The 20725-nt window shown below is 31.2% G+C and overlaps 1 protein-coding gene across 1 annotated transcript; it reads left to right on the forward strand.

Annotated features, from left to right (window-relative positions):
- Positions 1 to 3372: 3372 nt before the first annotated feature.
- Positions 3373 to 7343, forward strand: LOC127093608 (uncharacterized). The gene is made up of 10 exons (XM_051032551.1): positions 3373 to 3651; positions 3740 to 3912; positions 4007 to 4127; positions 4343 to 4395; positions 4478 to 4607; positions 4755 to 4900; positions 5559 to 5747; positions 5877 to 6106; positions 6302 to 6438; positions 7056 to 7343. The coding sequence occupies exons 1-10, from the start codon at positions 3529 to 3531 to the stop codon at positions 7116 to 7118; spliced, it is 1365 nt and encodes a 454-aa protein (XP_050888508.1). The 5' UTR covers positions 3373 to 3528; the 3' UTR covers positions 7119 to 7343.
- The last annotated feature ends 13382 nt before the right edge of the window (positions 7344 to 20725 follow it).

A 20725-nucleotide genomic window follows, 5' to 3' on the forward strand; every position in this document is an offset into this window, starting at 1 on the left:
CAAACTTCACTTTATTCTTCATGATATTATTGATTTTAAAAAACCAATCATTCCTCCACATCATATGAGTAGAGCAAACCAAGTTCAAATACCATTCCTCGCTGCACTGGCCTCCTTTCATACTCGTCATGGAATTTTCTTCTGTATGTAACCGGTTAACCATATCATGTAACTGATTACATACCTTTTTTGCAACATTCTAAGAATTGCTATTGATGTTGTTGCATTCTTCCTCTGTGATCATGACTAAGAGTGTATTCTCTTTATCAAACTCTTATCTTGCAACCTTGGTTTCATCTCCTTGAGGTTTCTTCTTGTTCACATTCCACTCTTGTAATATGACTGAACCTTTAACACCTAAAGCACTGCTCCTTGCTTTTGTCAAACCTCTTCTTTTCACCTCCCAAGTTGCCTTGACCGCCATTTTTGTTGCAGTTTCTTTCACCCCTTTGACAAGTTGAATTCTTGGAATTTTGGAACTCTTTCCACCAAAGTTCTGAAATTTCCCTTTACTCTTCATGGGTCTTTTTTCTTTCGATCTTTTTTCCTTCTCGTTGAAGCAAGCATGCAAAGCAATCACAGTCTTTGCCTTATCATAATTTCTCTCCTCCATCATTTGCTCATGAGCCTCAAGAGAGCTTTGCAGTTCCTCTTTGCTCATCGTCGCACGATACTTCGATTCCTCAATCAGTACAACTACATTTTCAAATCTTGGTGTTAAAGAACGCAAGATTTTCGTGACAACACGTTGCTCCGTGACTGTTTCTCCACATGCCTTCACTTGATTTTCCAATTTGATTACCGCTGACATAAAAAATAAAACACAATCAGTGGTAACCGGTTAACCTCAAATGTTAAGCGATTACACTCTCAAATACTTTTCTCCTTTTACAACTCAAAAGTGAAGTTTCTATTGCTGTAATTGATTACAACCTCGTGTTAACCAATTCCAGCATTTAAATTACTCAAAATACTTTTAACAATTCTTAATCGGTTGGTAGGATATGAAACATGTAATTAAGTTATTATAGTCTGTTCACAAAATGTTAAGCAGAACCATCAAATATTTTACAGATAGTCTAATACGCGACTCAATCCAATTACTGTCTGGTGACAAAACTTTTTTTAAAATTATTTCATTACAAAAACAATAATTTTGTATTCAATATATTCAACTTTATAAATTTAATAATTAAATTATTAAAAATAAATCATATATCCTAATTGCAGGAAAATAGAATACCCCGAAAAATCACGTGTTATTGATATAATTAAGGGTGGCAAAATGGATGGATTGGATGGATATGGATTGGATCGTTAATGGATGAATCAAAATAATTCATTAGTCCATTAACAATCCATTAAAAGTTTCTTAAAAATATCCAATCCAATTCATCCATTAAGAATAAAATTCATCCAATCCATCCATTATCATATTTTTAGCGGATGGATATCCATCCATCCATTTTTTTTTTGAAAAAATAGTTTTTTTAAATATATTAATTTTTGTATTTTTGAAAAATTCAATTTTTTTACTTTTGAAAAAAATCACTTATTTTTTTGTAAAAATTATATTTTTCAGAAAAAAAATATTTTTTTGTATTTGAGTGAAAAAAGTTCAGTTTTTTTCTAAAAAAATTAAATTTATTTTCGGGAAAAAAACATATTTTTGTATTTTCGGAAAAAATAATTTAAAAATTGTTTTTTTTTCCGAAAAATATGAATTTTTTTATATTCATAAAAAATAACTTTTTCGAAAGTAAAATCGAATTTTGGTATTTTCCAAAAAAATAATTTTAAAATTTTTGGAAAAAATCAGTTTTTTGTATTTTTTTAAAAAATCGGTTTTTTTTCAGAAAAAAAATTAATTTTTTTATTTTTCAAAAAAATAATTTTTTAATATTTGAAAAAATTCATTATTTTAAAATTAGATAAAAAAATTTCATTTGATCATTAAAATGTGTTGGATGGATTGAGTCAATCTATGCTTATAAATGGGTGGATTTAATCCAATCCATTAACTTAACTTTTATTTAGTTGATGGATTGAATGAATTTTTTGATTGATGGATTGGATAGATTTTATTATAATGGATCCAATTGCCATATAATATAATATAATATTGTCCTGTGTCTTCCGCTATACATGATTGATGAATAGTTGTAGTGGGTCCCTCAACATATGACCATTATTTTCACGTTGGGACCTTATCCAATGTTTGGCAATCTTATTTATACTTAATATAGTATTATATGTTTGGGTTGCACATGGTTGATGAATAATTGGAGAACCATGCATGTGACTGTACCTTCCCTCAACATATCTGCAATGGCATATTGTGTTTTTTTGGCATGTGACTGTAAATTGATTTGGATCGAATTTATATTTCTATGATAAAATTAAGATGAATCAAATAAAAAAGTAATAAGTATTTGAATACCTATAAAAAAAGTGAGTTCGATTACAATTTTAGTTTCAATTCAATTGTCTTTCCATTACTTTTTCTAAAAAGAAGGTACTCAACAATCAACAATGTAATTAAGTTGTTTTATCTTGAATATTTACTTTCACAATTTTAATTAGAGCCACAAAATATTTTAAGGAAAGACTAATACGTGACTCAGTCCAATTATTTCTTTCAAAATGTTTTATTACAAATACAATAATTTTCTATTCAATTTATCCAGCTTTATGATTTTAATAATTAAAAAAATAATTCCTATATCCCTAATTGCAGAAACTCTTATGATAAAAGAAAGACTGAAAAAATATATATGTATTTAATTATGGTAGTGTAGTACAAATATGTTTCTTATAGATAAAATTGTTTTAATTTTATTAAAATAATCAAATTATAGAAATATATTTATTGTTCAATGTTGGGATCTTATCCAATGTTTGGCATTTTTCAAGCTGGGACCTTATTCAATGTTTGGCCTTTTTCAAGTGGTGTCTTGTTGGTTGAGAAATCAAATTATCTTCAATACAAAATAGACAATTCGGATGTTATAGTTTAGAGAATCATTTTATGTTCTTGGTGGTAGTTGGCTTTAGGTTCTAAACCGAAAATTAGTTGTAATTATTATAAATGTCTATTTGATTATTTGTAAGAGAATTTGATACTTGAAATTGATGTAATATAGTTTGTTTATTGGGTTGGAGTAACTATAATACTCCCTATAAATAAATATTTGCCTATAAAAGAAAATGGTGTCTCGTATAAATGTCATACTTAAAATAGTAATATATTGTCGGTGTCTTGGGTTGCACATGGTTGATGAATAATTGGTGAAACATGCATGTGACCGTACTTTCCCTCAACATATCGACAAATTATTACGCACATGCACTCTCAAAATCTTAATCTGATTAAATATATAATAAGGCATCCAAAATCCATTATTTAAAAAGATAATGTTTTTTATAATATAAACAATCCATGTATTAGGGTGAAAAATACTATAAAAGAGAATAAAATCAGTATATTGTAATAACCAAAACCAAAGGGAATTGAGAGAGTGTGAAGAAATGGATTTGAATGGAAATGGAAATGGAAATGGGATTTTAAAAGTTGTGGACAACGTTGAAGAGAGTGATGTTTCATTTGTTCGTATAATTTGGGTTAATCATTCAGGACAATACAAATGTCGTGTGAGTTTCATGTTTCTATCACTTCACTTTGTATTTTAGAGATTTCTTATATTATGTTATCAAGTTATAATGTCAAATTTTGTTTCAGGCTATTCCTAGAAAGTATTTCTACGAAACAGTTACGAAGAATGGTGTTGCTTTACCACCTGTGACTATGGTAAGGACTTCTTTATTGGAAAAACCTGCACCTGGTTCTGGTGTCGATTTTGTTGGTGAAGCAAGACTAACACCTGATTTGTCTACTATAAAAACAATTCCATGGTACTCAAATTCTTTTGAATAATTTTGAGCTTCACTTTCAGTTTTAGCTATTAATGTGAGTTATTTAACGTGATTTAGGTGTGTTTCGTTATAGGTGTAAACAAGATGAAATGGTTTTAGGAGATCTGAATGTTAAACCTGGTCAAGCATCAGAACATTGTCCAAGAGAGACTTTTAGAAGAGTTACCAAAATTCTCAAAGATGAATTTGACTTGGTAATATCTATCAAAAACCAGTTTTATATAATTACACATTTTTAATATGGTATTAGAGTCTGATTTAAGATCTGATACACTACTTGATGTTATATTTTTTAATCAGATCACGTATCATTTATTTACAAGCTCTAGATATCCTCTCATAAGCGTGTGACGTGTAAACCTAACTCATTCATCAAAAACATAATTGTTAATGTATATTCTATTTTCAGATAATAAGTACAGGATTCGAGGTTGAGTTTTATCTTTTAAAGAGCATAATAAGGTAAGACATTCAATATTATAAAGTGATTTGATTAATCCAATTTCCTATGTTAATTATTTTAAACTCTGAGAAATTTATACAGGGAAGGAAAACAAGAATGGGTAGAAATTGACTCTAGTCCTTACTGCTGTACATCAGCATTTGATGTTGCTTGCCCAATACTTCGTGAAATTGCATCTGCTTTGCAATCCATAGGCATTCAAATAGAACAGGTAAAATATTATGGATTTTTTTTTTAAATTATATTATTTAAATAAAAGATATTTATATAAAAAAATAGTAGAAAGGAAAATTATTGTTACTAACAACATAATTACTTTCACTTAATATGTGTCTATTTTCTGAACTTGAAATTGCAGCTACATGTAGAAACTGGAAAAGGTCAATTTGAGGTGGTTTTGAAGCATACCATTTGTAATAAAGCTGTAGACAATTTAGTTTACACACGTGAAATTATTAAGGCAATTGCTAGGAAACATGGCTTGCTCGCAACTTTTGTTCCAAAGTAAGTGACAATAATTTACCCTAATTATTTATCATGAGCTTATATTTTAAGTTTGAGTAACACACTTTTTGAAAGTTTGGTTAAATAAATAATTTAACCTATTTTTAAGTAGATTAACTAGTTAGTTGACTATTGAGATTATGCTTTATTTTGATGTCTAAGATTATATTTTAGTGAATATGACTTTAAGGCCAATTGTTATAAATTAAAAAAATAAAAATAATTGTCATTATATTTTATAGAATTTTTTTATAAATTGTAAAATTATTTCAAGCTCTTTTTATAAAAACTAAAAGAGGGATTTTACATCATGTAATTTAAATATTTTCTATTAAAGATTTTAATATAACAAAAGTTAGATAATATTTTTTAAAAATATTTCTCAAATACTTAGAAATAAATAAATAATTCTAATGATTTTTTAAATTTTTTAACTAGGTTTCAAGTTTTAGCTGATTTACATAATTAGTCTCTATATTTCAAATTTAAACAACTTTGATCTAATATTTATCTTTATTTAAAATTGATGACAAATTATTATTTAATAACATGTCATTTGTATGGTTAATCTTTATAGTTTTAAAAAAAATATATACAATAATTTATCATATTTCATATCAAATGTATCATTAAATGAAAACATATTGTGATATTGAAGGTACAACTTAGACGATGCGGGTTCTGCATGCCATGCACATCTAAGCTTATGGCAGAATGGAAAAAATGTGTTTATGGCATCTGATGAATCATCAAAATATGGAATATCAACTTTGGGAAAAGAGTTTATGGCTGGAATTCTATATCATCTTTCTTCTATTTTGTCATTCATAACACCTCTTCCAATCAGGTTTGAAATTCGAATATAAAAATAGTGTATAAACAATCACATTCTTCAATCAACATAAATTCTTTTACCATATGGAAAAATAGAATATGCTTATATGTTTTCTTACATGAGCATTCAATTTTATTGCAGTTATGAAAGGTTACAATCGACCACATGGGGTACGTATTTGTTTTGGGGGAATGAAAATAAGGAAGCTCCACTGCGAGCTGCATCTTCGTTTGGAACACCCGATGGTTTGAAGAGTAATTTTGAGATTAGGTTAATAGATGGTTGTGCAAACCCATACTTTGGCTTATCGGCTATAATTGCTGCTGGCATTGACGGTCTTCGTCGACATCTTACTCTTCCTGAACCTATTGGTAAGATAATTTAAATTTTGATATTGATCTCTTCTCGAAAATAAGTAGATGTCTTATGTTTTTTTATACTGTCAATGTTATAGTGTTTGTGTCGTGTTGTGTCATGGTATTTGTATCAGAGTTTGTGCTTTATAGATGATAATAATAGGTACGAAGGGAATAAATAATAAACTTTTTATTTCATGCATGAAACAGATATACATCCAGATCTAGAAACTCTTGAAAGAATTCCAAAATCACTTTCTGAATCATTAGAAGCTCTCCATAAGGCCAAATTCCTTGAGGAATTTTTTGGTAATAAGTTGCTGACTGCCATAAAAGCAATTCAAAAGGTAAATATTTTACTTAAATGTTTTTAAAATTTACAAATCTTTAAATTATGTAAATATTTTTTTTGTCACTAAACTAGTTTTGTTACAAATTGTGTTGTTCATCGTACATTTAGTTAGAAAGTCGAACCGAATTAAACTTTCGTAAAAGTTCACTTGAATCAAAATGAACCATTACAATTCACTCATAACAAAACTTAACAACATTTATTGCTTTAGTATATCATTTTGAAATTTTGAAATCTATCAAACCGTTAGAAGATAATTTTTCTCAAATCGAACAATTTAAAAAAAAAACTGTTATACTATTTTTAAATTAAAAAACAACAACTTATTTTTTAGTTTTTTCATTTCCAATTTTAGTTTGCTTTATTTTTCATGTGATTCAATTCTAGAATTATTTGTGGAATATGATTCGATTTACTAACCAAACATAATGATTTGAATATTTTTATTTTAGTTTGGTTCGGCGATTTTCTTTAACAATATTATGTTTAAGTATTTGAGTATTGTTTCCAAACTCTAAACTTTTTACCACCACCCATTTTCATCTTTATGTGATTTTCTCACCTTATATTATAAGAATATAGATGCCTAATTAATGTTACTTATGATGGCAGGTCGAAATTGACCAATACTCGAAGAACAAAGACGCATACAAACAACTCATTCATCGATATTGATTTTGAAGAATTAGTGTCATTTTGGATTTTCTATTTAAAAATTTATCTGAGTTTAGTTTTGTATTTTGTGGTGTGGTTAATATCGTTAATTTTGGATTCTTTGTTTAAAAAGTTATTTGAGTTGAGTTTTGTATTTTGTGGTGTGGTTGATATCAAAGTCTAGAATGACCTTATTTACAATTGGATTCTGAATGTTGAATAATTGAAGGATTCTATTAAGTTCCATTTTTATAAGTGTTTTTTAGTTAAACTTTTTGACATGTTAAATTTGTCTCGTATGGAGGATGTGTGGTCCTTTTAAATTATGTCTTGAATTTGATATCTTTATGCTCTTTCTCTTTGTACAGAGCTCCGAAATTAGTGATCAATGAAATCTTTCAAATTTAGTGAGCCTTTATTTGGAAGGAGAGAAAAAATGAAGAATTAATTGGATCACATATAATTTATTTAAACGATTTAGATGTCTCCACATAAGCATGAGAGTTTAAACCTAATTCATCTCTAAAAAATAATTATAGGATGAAGAACTACATTATCGGAATATATATTATATTATCCAATGTCAACATGTCTATAATATTTTAATTCAAAAACGTAATTGTTAATGTATATTCTATTTTTAGATAATAAGTGTCGAATTTAAGATTAAACATTGTCTTTTAAAAGAACATAAAAAGGTATGACATTCAATACACATAGTAATTTGATTAAACCATTTTTCTATGCCAATTATTTTTAACTATGATAAATTTATTGAGGGAAGGAAAAGAAGAATGAATAGAATTTGACTCCCGTCCTTACTACTGCTCAACAACATTTGATGTTGTTTGCCCAGTACTTCGTGAAATTATATATAGTCAATATTACAAATGTAAATTGTTAAAAATATTAAAATTGTTTAAATTTAAAAATAGACACAAAATCATTTAAAATATGTTAAAATTGATTTATCATCATTAAATAAAAACATATATTTAGTTTTTAATGACACGTGGTTTTCTGAAATAATTGCATAAGTTCATATGACATAATATAAATCAAAATAAGTTTTTCAAAAACCATTATATTATTCCTTCAAAAGTAATTTTAATATAAAAATGTGTGTCCTTACTATCACTTTAAAATGTCCAAGATAGTTTATATAGTATGTCTTTGGTTTATGATCTCTTATTTTTTCTTTTCTTTTATATAGCACAAACATAGAATTTGGAACTAGATAATAGAGTTTGTTGTGTGATTATGTCTTTATTATAGTTTGCCTTTAAATTTTGGATAGTTTTTTTTTACACCCTAACTTTTGATTGGATAACTTATTAATAATGTTAGATTATGAGTCATTTAATTCTCATCAAAAAATTCAGAGAAAAAAGTAAGAGTTTGTCACTAAAGTTGTTATAAATAGGATTGTGAGTTTTGAATATTTGTTGAATTTTATTAAGTTCCACTTATGTAAGTGGTTTTCCTATTAGTTGTATTAAAAAACAAGTGACTTGTGAGCCAAACTACTTATTATTAAAATGACTATATATTAAAAACAAAGACATATTATTTGTGGCTAAAGAATAAAATCCCTAACTTTTATCTAAGCTTTTGAACCCTAGATCTAACCAACCATATTTCTTCAACCTTTATAAAGATTCGTCAACAACCATGAAATCAGATTTGCACTAAGTGTGATGGCTAACCAATTTGATATTCAATCATATTATTTGTGATTCTAATATCATAAAATAGAGTAAGTATGCGAATTTAAAGTAATAATTTAAGTTGTGAAAGAATTGAAGTAAAAGAAAATATAGAAGGAAGTTGATGGAAATGATAGAAATGAGAGGTCACACTCTTTCTATGATTTAGAAAGGATAATAAGTCTAAGTGAAGATCCCCACAAAAAATTTGGTTTCTCGATCAGATCAAAATACGGTCCAATCTAGAACCAAATGAGAAAAACGTTCAAATTCAAATAATGTGTTTGTTTAACAAAATTCAACTTCATTGTCATTCATGATTATTTATAGGTAAATGGTATCTTACAATAATAGCTAAAGAAATTCTAAAACTTCATCCCACTAACCTAATAATAATATTTTGAGGAAAAAAAGTCACACACTTAAAGGTAGTGGAGAAAGTGGACATTCATTTTCGTTCCTTCATCCTCTCATTCTTATTGATGAAGATTTGAGTCATAAAATAACATAATTTCGTCTTGACCCCTTCAGATGAATTGTAGATTATTTTTTAAGCTTTCCAACACAATAAAGATCATGTCAATTTGACACCTAAAACTTTCGATATGACCAAAATAAGACAGGTGGGCTAACAAATACGAAAATGCGTAGTTATTATAAATTAAAACCAAAAATAAAATAAAATATTTATTTTATTTGGAGAATTTTTTTATGTTTCCTTCCACATGCTTAGTGAATTTTTGATCTTGTCATTCTCCCAGTTTTCAAGAGGATTTATCCTCAAATCCAAACCTGCATAAATGATTAGTTGATTGAAAAAAATCTCTTCTTTTTCTCATTTTATTCTTTTTGAAATTTATTTATTTATTCTTTCGTATTCTTAAAGAGATATTTTTTCTCAATCTTCTCTTATTTTCTCTCAAAAAAAAAATTTTCAACTCTGTTTAGTTTTTTTTCTCTTAAAAAATTTCTTTTTCTTCACTTTCTCGTGAATTTCTTTTCTCTCCACTTCTTTATTATTTCTCTCAATTTTTTCAATGACTCACTAGTGCAAAAAAATATACATAATTTTAAAATTTACACCTGTTATATTAAAAAATGGTGTAAATAAAAAATACAGTGGACATTTTATAAATAAAGTGTCATTTTAAGTTTTAGCACGTGACAATATACACCCTATTTTTTAAAAATGGATGTAAGTTCAAAATATTATTATAATCAAATCTCAAATACTCTTTTTAAATTTAAAATGGGAGTAAATTTAGATGGATTGAAAAAAAGTGATTTCTCAAATATTAGATTTATAAAAATATATTTTTTTAATCAAATTAAAAAATATAAAAAGAATTATATTTTTGACAAAATTAAACCAGAGGTCATTTAAGTTATTCTTTGTAATAGGTTGATTTTTTATACATATTTGTTTTTGTAACAACTTGATTCTTTAGAGTGATCGCTACATCATTTTTCTCACATTTTTAAACATTCATAAGTGTGTGACTATAACATTTCTGGTTGCACTTCATCATTTTCATATCACTCTAAATAATTTCATCCACAATTAGCACTTTCACTCGGTTAAAAAATGATAGTGATGCACACGTCTGATAACTTAAAGGACCAAGTTGTTAAAAAAGACTTAAAGGACCAATATGTTACAAATAAATACTTAAAGGCCTTGCCTTCTAGTGTAATTTTGCCTAGATTTTTATTACTTAAATAAAATAATAAAATGTCATTTCCAAAATATTTAATGTCTACTAAAAACACTCTCTTAATCAAAATAAATGTTAAAAAAATTATTTTGACTAAAAAATAGACTCTTTCTCAATTGAAGAAAACCCTAAAATGAAATTGAAAATTTTCAGTCTTAATAATTCTCCTAATTCTCATTCAACTGATTTTAAGGTTTGTCACCATAAACAACGAAGATGACATCTACAAGGTTTGGAAAATTAAAGCTATGAAGATGACTCCAGGTGCATAAAAGATGTTGGGGAAAATTGTCAAACAGGTTCAGTCTATTATGCGCAAACACAATTAAAGTGTAAACTTTTTCTATGAATATAGGTAATTTATTATTTCACTTCTTTTTTGTGTTTTTGATTAATTTCCCAAAACTTAAATTTCATGTTGAATATTACTCAAGAACTTATTTAAATGAATGTAACATAAGGAATGCATATTATCTTGGGATTAATTATGGAGGTGGCAGACAATTTAATCACATTCAGTTTAGGCTACAACGAAGTTCAAAATGGGATTCAAACTTTTACCCATATGATGAAGTTTTAGATACAATGCTTCATGAGCTTTGTCTTAAATGAACATTATTTCTTTATGAAGAAACTGGTAGTGTCAGATGTATGCTATGTTAAACAAAGTAAGCATTTGACTATATTTCTTTCATTCATCAAAACTATTTTGTTTTCATTCTTGAAATATTGATGTGACTTTTATTTAAACGAAAGAATATAGTCAGCACTACCAATGATCTTGTAACATACTACCTTTTTAATATGTGTGAATTGTTCTGATTGATGCAGTCACTTGCCCCTATATGTGAATTGTGTGGCACACAACAACCAAAAGTTGTTACTACTTGGTCTTGTAAATTTTATATGATGGAAAACAGTGCAAAGTTGGATAGATGCTCAGCTTGGGATGAATGAAACAATCTAATTTGCTTAGAGATTTCCAATGTGAGTTATTTCTTGGGCTCTTAAAAATCTATGTGCTAAATTAGAAAATGTTGTACATATTTTACCCCATTTGAACTCATGTAGTTTGCATGATTTTATGAGTACTCAATTATTTGAGGATGCTAAAAAGGTACAAACTTTAAAACATATCAACAACTACGAAGTGACCAAGGATGTCCCAAATGGATCTTGATGATGTTATCTTCCAAAAGTCAAAGGTGTATTCATTTTTTTGACCTTGTTATAAGTTTAATTTTATTTAAGTCACCTTATATTATTATGTTTTGTTATTTGTTTAATTCGTTGCTGCACATTTCGTGTTATGTTCTCTCGTCTCTCCGCCATCTCTTTACCGTCTCTCAACACTCGGTAACTTTCCCTATTTTTATTATGTGACCTAATTTATTCTCGTGCCATTGAATTTTCTGTTATTTTTGTATAAATCATTAATTGTATGAAATGCATCAAAATGTAATCAATTTTTCTGACCTAATCACTTTCTTTAAAAGTGTTCGGTTTCCTTAATCGCTAAGTTTAACCTAATACCTTTTCTCTTTTGTTTGATGAAATGTTATTTGATTGATGTTATTCTCTAAAATAAGAAGGGAAATTTTGTACACATTTTACAAAAATTTCCTCATTTCGTGGTTGTATTGTAAGTCTAGGTATCTTTGTTTGTAAAACTCTAAGTTACTAGATAGAATACCAAAGAGAGAATATTTGTCATCGATTGGGATAAACATATCAAGGATAGACTCGAAGGGGAAAGTAGGATTTACAACTACTGGTTAGTGGGCAGAAGACCATAGAAAGGAGAAAATTCGTCATCGGTTAGGAGGAACATATCAATGAGTAACTTTCTGGGGAATAAAAGTAGGGATTGCAACTACCTTTTTACTGGGTAGAAAACCACAAAGGAAGAATATCCGTCACCGGTTAGGATGAACATGTCATGGATATACTGCCCGGGGAAACGTGAAAACGAATCTGCTGGGGAAAATTAAGGAAGTAAATTACATTTACCGGGTATTGGGAAAAAGTAAAGTACTCAAAAATTGAAAAGAATATTACCAGTTACTAGGTAATAGACTCTCAAGGGACCAAAATATCTATCTAGGTAATAACTAGAAAGAAACGGTCAAACACAAACTCGACCGAATGAGGATATAACTCAAGGGGAGTGGTTCCATCCAGATAATTAACCGGGAAGGAAACTGAAATAATGATCATCCATGAGAAAATAACTCAGTGGGGAAACGAGGAAAGGTTAAACTTTTTCTGCATAAGGGGATGACACTCTACAGTTGAAGGAGGACAGACACATCAAATCTGTATAGGAAAATGATATCACCAAAACAGGGGATCAGAATCAAATGTAATAAAAAATGCATAATGAAATAATTTGATGTTGTGTTTTATGCATGAATATGATTGTGATTATTGTAGCGTTGTATTCGTCGCTATATGATTTATCGATTAAACCATAAGCAAAGTATACAATGAATCGAGTCGCCACCGCACTTTTATTTATCCTAAGGACTGGTTAAAAAGCGAACAAAAACCTAAGAAGTTTTACACGTAAAAAACCAATAAAAGATCAGAGAGTCTGGGTAAGGGGTAAATTACGCAATGGGAAGGTGTTAGGCACCCATCACGTCCTAGGTACTCCTAGGGAGCCCTTTTCACACTTGTTGTATAAGAAAAAGTTTATTTGTTTTTGGCATATTGTGCAAACATGAATGGGATGATGAGAAAAGAATGTACAAGTTAGTTAATTTTGTGTTTGAACGGATGAGCCCGTTGCCTACGTACCTTCCATCAAAGGTAAGGATCAAAACGCCGTAGTTCGGCTAAAAGATTTCCAAAAATTAGTGAGTTTGATTTTTAAAACACAAGCACTAAGGCTTTTCATTACCAATGGGAGAAAACTCAACCTGAATCAACAATCCACCATGCGAGGACGACTTCGACGTACTAGAGGGGTTAACCCTGTTTTCAGTACGGAAGTCTTACAATCGACTCACTAAGGACAAGGTAAGATTTACATCAACCGCTATGGTAATTGAAACCTATGGCTAATGTATGAAAACATATTAATAATGGACAAAGCCAAAACAATTGAATGGGTGGAGTTAATTGATTATGATTATTCACAAAATATGGTCAATGTATGATTAAGATTGATTCAAAAAGAAGTATTAACAAAAGTGAAGTGTGAAAAATCAAGGACTTATGGTCCAGGTTTCTAATTTGAAAAAGAGGTGAGAATGTTTGCACAACATGTATTTACAAGTGTTTGAAAGCAAAGTGTGAAAAGGTTTAGGACAAAGAGAGTATGGATGATGGAATGTAAAACTTCTTAAAAGGTTCACCTCTTGAAATCATATAGAAGATGATTCAAGTGTGTCCTTAGGAATGAGCAACAAAGCAAGTAAGCAACATAAAAGCAAGGTGATACCGGATGCCATCAATGGACTTATACCAATCTCTCAAACAAAAGCGGATATCGGATACCAATAGATGGATTTACACCGATCTCCTAAAACACACCATGATACCGGAAGCCAATAAATGGTCTTACTCCAATCTCACAAAGCAAAACAAAACCAAAGAGTGGATGTCATATGCCAATCTGTCTGGGCTTATTCCAACCTCCACAAGATGATCATAGGAGTACAAATGCCAACAACATGGTCTTATAGTTGTATCCTCACATAGCAAACACAAACAGAAGCACAAAGCTAAGAGGATATGAGTGACCAATGAAATGGTTTTACACTCTATCCCTTCCAAATCATAGGAACAATGGCCAAAGAACATGGTCTTACAATTGTCCTCAATGGGCAAACTCACACAAGTCACAAAGACATGCAATGATGATCATGCACTAATGAACAATCAATGATGATAAATGCACAAAGGTATGCAAGCAAACATGTACATATGAAGTAATCAAACAAACATTTAGCACACTCTATAACCAAACAATTAGGCTCAATCAAAGGGTGAGACTTAAAAGTCAACTGGAATAGGGTTAATGGTGCTCTTAACCTTGACATTGAGAGCCAAGGTGAAGCAGATGAAAGGATATGAGGGGTGTGCCTCATCACTCTTATCCCTGGTCAGGGAGAGCATTGAATATAAGAAGGTGGGGGAGTTCAGAAAGATGGAACTCTCTCCCCAAAGTATAGACTCAATAGATCTTGGGTTTTACTCAACATGCATCAAACACGAGTAGTGTGAGCAATGTGAGTGACTCACAGAATAGTAGGAGATAGGCTACATATCTATTTTGTCTACCAATTGCCTTATTAAAAGGACTTCACCTGCTTGGGGACAAAAATAAACAATCACACACATTGCCTCTTAAGGAGGACTTCAGACAGGTGCCTGGCTAAATAACAAGCCAGGTCTTCCAGACTACATGGAGACAAGAGAGTCTACCTCAATGCTTAAGCAAAGCAAAGCAATAACAAGTTCTCAAAGGAACTAAAGCGACTATGGTACCTGAAATCAATCAAATATAATCAGTATCCCAATCACAAAGTCAAAACAGACCAGTTATGAACCAACAGTCAACACAATCAATCACATGTGTAAAGCATAAGCTTAAGGCAAGTGAGTTAGCATCCTACAAAACAAACCAAGTTAGTTCATCACAATCAATTAAACCAAAATCAATCAACTTGAATTAAACTCTTCAAAGTATTTTGCTTCTTTAACCTGAAAAAACAACTCAAATGTGAGAAGTAAGACCACTAGGACAAGCCTAGGGTCAAAAGGAAGTAAAAAAATCAAAACAGCAAGTGAAAATTGATCAAAATCAAGATTTATCAATCAAGAATATAATCCAATTGGTCTCACATCAAAAATATGCACCAAATCCATTTCATAAGCTAAACATGTCAAACTATGCATTATGGAATCACATTGGAGCAAACAGAATGATCACAATCAAACCAATACCAAAATAGCTCAATAAATTCCCAGAAAATTCCAGCTTAAACAGAACACATTCAATGAGCTACATATCAAATTCCATGTCCTTTGGATAATGGGAACCAAGTCAATGAAAATCAACAAATCAAAGCATATAGAAGCAAGCTCATACATGGTATCAAATTGAGCATCAACTTCAACCAAGTGTAAAACAGAAATGACATAAGATAAATGAGTCACTCCAAAGCCAAAATGAAATTAAACATGTTAAGAATCAATTCACAAAATTTCAGCTTCATATGATAAGGCATGAGAATTTCACAAGTCATGTAAGATGAGCACTCAAGAAAAGTTCCAAAAAATGACTAAACAGCAAATAAAATCCCAATCAAATAGGAAATTGATCAACAAATCCTACAAAAAATCCTGCTCAAACTAGACATACAGATGTAATCACATGCAAAAATCCAGAGCAAATGGCATTCAATAAGCATGGAAACAAAATTCAAGAAGTGGACATAACCTAGTGTGACACACATTGTCACACTCAAAAAGATCACATCATATCTCCTAAACCAGAAACTCAAAAATAGCAAACTATACGTCAAAATCACCAGGAAAGAGTCTAAATCATGCATATAAAATTTCATGCATTTTGGATAAGGCATCATTATTTTATGAATGAAATGGCAAAACATATACACAAAACATACATGATCAAAGTCTCTAGGCACAATTAAAAATCAATCAGGCACAACTTTTGCTATCATACCTAAAAAAACTAGAGAGAATTTGGAGATGAAAACAAAAATCCTCACTCAATTTGGATCAAAAATGAATTAATTATGAATTTTTGAAGATTGGTGAAAAAATGAAATAAACATCAAACCATTGAAATGAAATAAAATGCAAGCAGTGGCAGAAGCGTAATTATCCAGCGCTAGCGTTGAAACGCAGCGTTTCATTAAACGCCATGGCACGCTCTGATTGGCTCGTGGCCGCGGGAAACAAGAATTCAAACACAGGCTAGGCGAAAACGGATCAAACAAGCAAAATCTGGAAATATTTCACACGTTCTTCATGTTCTTGATCGAATTCCCAGCTCATGAGCTTTTTTTCACCAAATTGGACAAATGATATATGGATAGACTCGCCTTCTCAAGCACAGCAACAATATTGACATGATTTAATCTAACTCTCAACATATCAAAGGGATCGATCGAAAGAAGTTTTAGCATCAAACACTCAAATCAAGATATCTTCATGAATACTCAATTATTTATCACGATTCGAATTGCAGTCTATTCTACGTTGTGAGATCTACAAAACGCATATCAAGATTTCATGGATTAGAGGATTTGAATTTTTACCTTGTGATTATGCAGCTCGTGTTCTTGTATGTTTCGAACCTCCAATTGCCAAAACAGAATGTCTAGGATGCTTAGGAAGGTGAATACAAGTGATTGTTCAGCTCAGAAATGATTGATGAAGGAGAAATCTCGAATTGCCATGGAAGCTCAAGGTTGCAACAGTTGCGAATTTGCTAGCTTCTTCCACAATTAGCCTCAAACAGTTCTTCAATATCACCTGTTAATGATGAACAATACAAAAGAGAGCAGAAAAAGAGATGAATCCTTGATGAACAATTGGAAAAAAGTATGAGAAAAGTGAGAGAATTCTTGAGAATTTTGGTGATTTTGGGGTTTGATCTGAAATTGTGAATTGTGATTCTGAACTTTCTGTTATGATTAGGCTTAAATACCACCTCTTAATCCAAAGCCTTAATCATGTTTAGCATAAATGGAAGGATTAGTGAATGGAGCTCATTATGTCATTTGGCCAAATTGCCCTTTTGCACTTGGAACCAATGGAACAGTGATTTTTCTTTTGCAGCACATCACAAATCATGTTTAGAAGTGAATAGCATTGGCTTGGAGTGAAAATCCCTTGTATTTTTTAAAATCACCTTTTTTCCCACCTAATTTCTAAATGGTTCACTTGAAAAATGACCTTTTTATGTGAAGGTTTTTGATGAAATGTAATGATGGATTTGGATAGTACACATCAAATGTGGTTTGCTCAAAAAAGAATCAACCAATTTGGCCTTTCCATTCAAAAGTTATGGCACTTTGAATTTCAACTTTTTCTGAAAATGATTTGATCATAACTTGCCAACCACACATGGGAAATGAGTGTTCTTGGACTTTTTGGAAAGGCAAGAGCAAGATCTTCAACTTTCATGTTGGACAAATTTTGATTTGAAGCTTGGTTGGACATGTAATTTTGAGGAGAATGACTTTCCATTTTGGGCAGGTGAAAATTACAGGTCTTTACTATTTTGGGAAACTTTTTGTCTGACCTCCAATTCTTCAATGATGGTTCTTGAAATGTTAATTGAAGCTTATATGGACATGAATGAGACCTTTCCAACCATCTCACGCCTTCCAACCCCTGATTAAATGCACAGTTGACTACAGTTGACTTTGCTAGGGTTTTGGTTGACTGAGCCATGTTCTGATGAATTCCAAGCCTCTTTCTCTTGAGATCTTGACTCCAAATGATATCACAACTCATATGAACTCTTGATGAATGATCATGATAGCCAAATTCTTCAATAATGGTCACCATCCATTGCCCAATGAATGATTTGACTGTTTTGACCTAGTTTGTTTCATCTGCAAGAAACAAGGTTAGATGACAATATTTTTGTACTTTTGGTTAGTAAACAAATGAAAAGCAATGATATACAAATGCAATACATGCTTGGTGATCAAGAATCACACTCACAAGATAGCCTACCCACTAGGAGGGAAGCAAAGGTGCACAATGATCCTTGAGGCAATGACATGATATGATATGATGCCATGAGGGATCTTAGGGCAAAAATTGGGGTCTTACAATTATGTTGATAAAACAACACAAATGATACAAATATCAAAGATCTAAATCATTGCTGTAACACTCGACTAGTCTTAACAAGACGGAAACACTAACTGGAGAAAATGCTAGGGATGAAAATAAATCATTTATCTTTGCACAAATCAACCATGGTTGGAGAAAGTCATGGAGAACGGGATTCCAACCAATAACGAAAAACTCCACGGGGAGAAAGAGCATTGTTGAAGAATAAACAAACATGTCGATGATTTGGAGAAAAGGTCTGCTGAGGATCCAAATTGTCAACTCCGCGGGGAATTTTAGGTCAACAATATATCAAATGGGAGGCAACCCTGCAGGGGACAAAACCAAATACTGCTCAGAATCCAAAACTTTGAGGAACAAGGGATCTTCATAGAAGATGAACTTCGTCGGGGAATACAAGAGGTAAAACTCTGCACGATGATATAAACAATCTTGTCGAAGATGTTATAACCAAGATCATCACATTCCTCAAAAATCATCAAACTCTCTTTGGAAATTGCGAAATAAACTAATTCCAAGGAAAAGATAACTGGATCTGATGAACTGCCGAAGTTATGCAACACAAATATGCTAATGGAAACCAAATAACGGTTCCGGATCTCCGAAGTCACAAACTGGAGGATATCAACAGGAGCACCGCAGTTGGGGAATATGGATTTGAAAAAGGGATCAATCATCAAGTCGACTCCACTGGGGATGTGACCCACCAATTCAGCTGGGGATAACTGACGAACTGTCGGGGAGGAAAATAATTACCAACTACTTAGGGAAGACCAACAAGGCTTCGCACTTCAAGACTTACCTGTTCTCAGATTGCTGTTGATATTCCTTGCAGAAATCGATTATTCTTAAAATGATTGTTTTTATTATTTTTAAGAAAAATAATTTTTATTCATTAATTTATTTCAAAATTATCATCATAAAAATTCAATTTTATTTAGCAGAAGTAAATAAGACTAGAAACAATTGGATAAAAGCTCAACTTTATTTAAAAGAATGGTAGTCTGTAAATGACAGAACTCCATAGATTTTTACAAAGTTGAAAATGGTAATTTACATGGAAAAGGTCTAAATTGAATAAAATGATCACTACTCTCCCTACCAACTTCAATATCCATTGTGCTCTTGGCTTCGGTTGAGAATAGTGAATCAGAACCAAACGACCTGCTCAAAACTGCCTCCATGATTAGGACCAATCGAATACAATTACTTGTCATAAGTCCCTAATTTTTGCGTAGATTGTCCTAAGGTGGGGTACTCAATCTACCAGGATAAATTTTGTTTTATGTCTCCAACTTTTGCCTGGATCGCCCTTTCGGGTTTTCAATCCACCGAGACGCTCATTTTCTCCTAAGCCGCCTTTTCAGGTTTTCAACTTAGCGAGCTGTTATTTTTTTTAGGAGAAGTATTTATTGACTGCATCGGCATTCACAAGACGAGTGAACTCTTCACCATCCATAGTTGTAAGAATCAAAGCACCTCCTGAAAAGGCTCTCTTAACAACATATGGACCTTCATAATTAGGAGTCCGTTTTCCCCTAGTATCAGGTTTGAAAGATAGAATCTTCTTGAGAACGAGGTCACCTTCTCTAAACACACGAGGTATGACCTCCATATCAAATGCTTTCATCATTCTTTACTGATACAACTGACCATGACACATGGCAGTTAATCTCTTCTCTTCAATCAAATTCAACTGATCATATCTGGTATGGCACCATTCAGCTTCGGTCAACTTGGCTTCCATTAGCACACATAGTGACGGGATCTCAACCTCTACTGGGAGCACAAATTCCATGCTATAAACAAGTGAGAAAAGGGTTTCCCCTGTTGAAGTGTGGACGGATGTACGGTACCCATGCAAAGAAAGCGGGAGCATCCTATGCCAATATTTCTATGTCACAACCATTTTTTGAATGATCTTCTTAATATTCTTATTTGCAGCTTCAACAGCCTCATTCATCTTAGGTCTGTAGGGAGAAGAATTATGATGTGCAATCTTGAAGTCTTTGCAAAGACCTTCCCCCGTATTATTGTTCAAGTTTGATCCATTATCAGTAATGATCTTACTTGGCCCATCATAATGGCAAATAATCTGATTCTTGATAAACCTCACGACAACTTGTTTGGTTACATTTGCATACGATGCCGCTTCAACCCATTTTGTGAAGTAGTCAATAGCCATCAGAATGAAACGATGTCCATTTGAAGCTTTGGGCTCAATCATACCAATCATATCAATTCCCCACATGGAGAAGGGCCAAGGAGAGGAAATTACATTCAATAGTGTTGGAGGAACATGAATCTTATCTGTATAAATTTGACACTTGTGGCATTTCTTCACAAACTTACAACAATC

This window comes from Lathyrus oleraceus, chromosome 6 (genome assembly GCF_024323335.1).
Source record: "Lathyrus oleraceus cultivar Zhongwan6 chromosome 6, CAAS_Psat_ZW6_1.0, whole genome shotgun sequence".
In the NCBI taxonomy this organism is placed as follows: domain Eukaryota; kingdom Viridiplantae; phylum Streptophyta; class Magnoliopsida; order Fabales; family Fabaceae; genus Lathyrus; species Lathyrus oleraceus.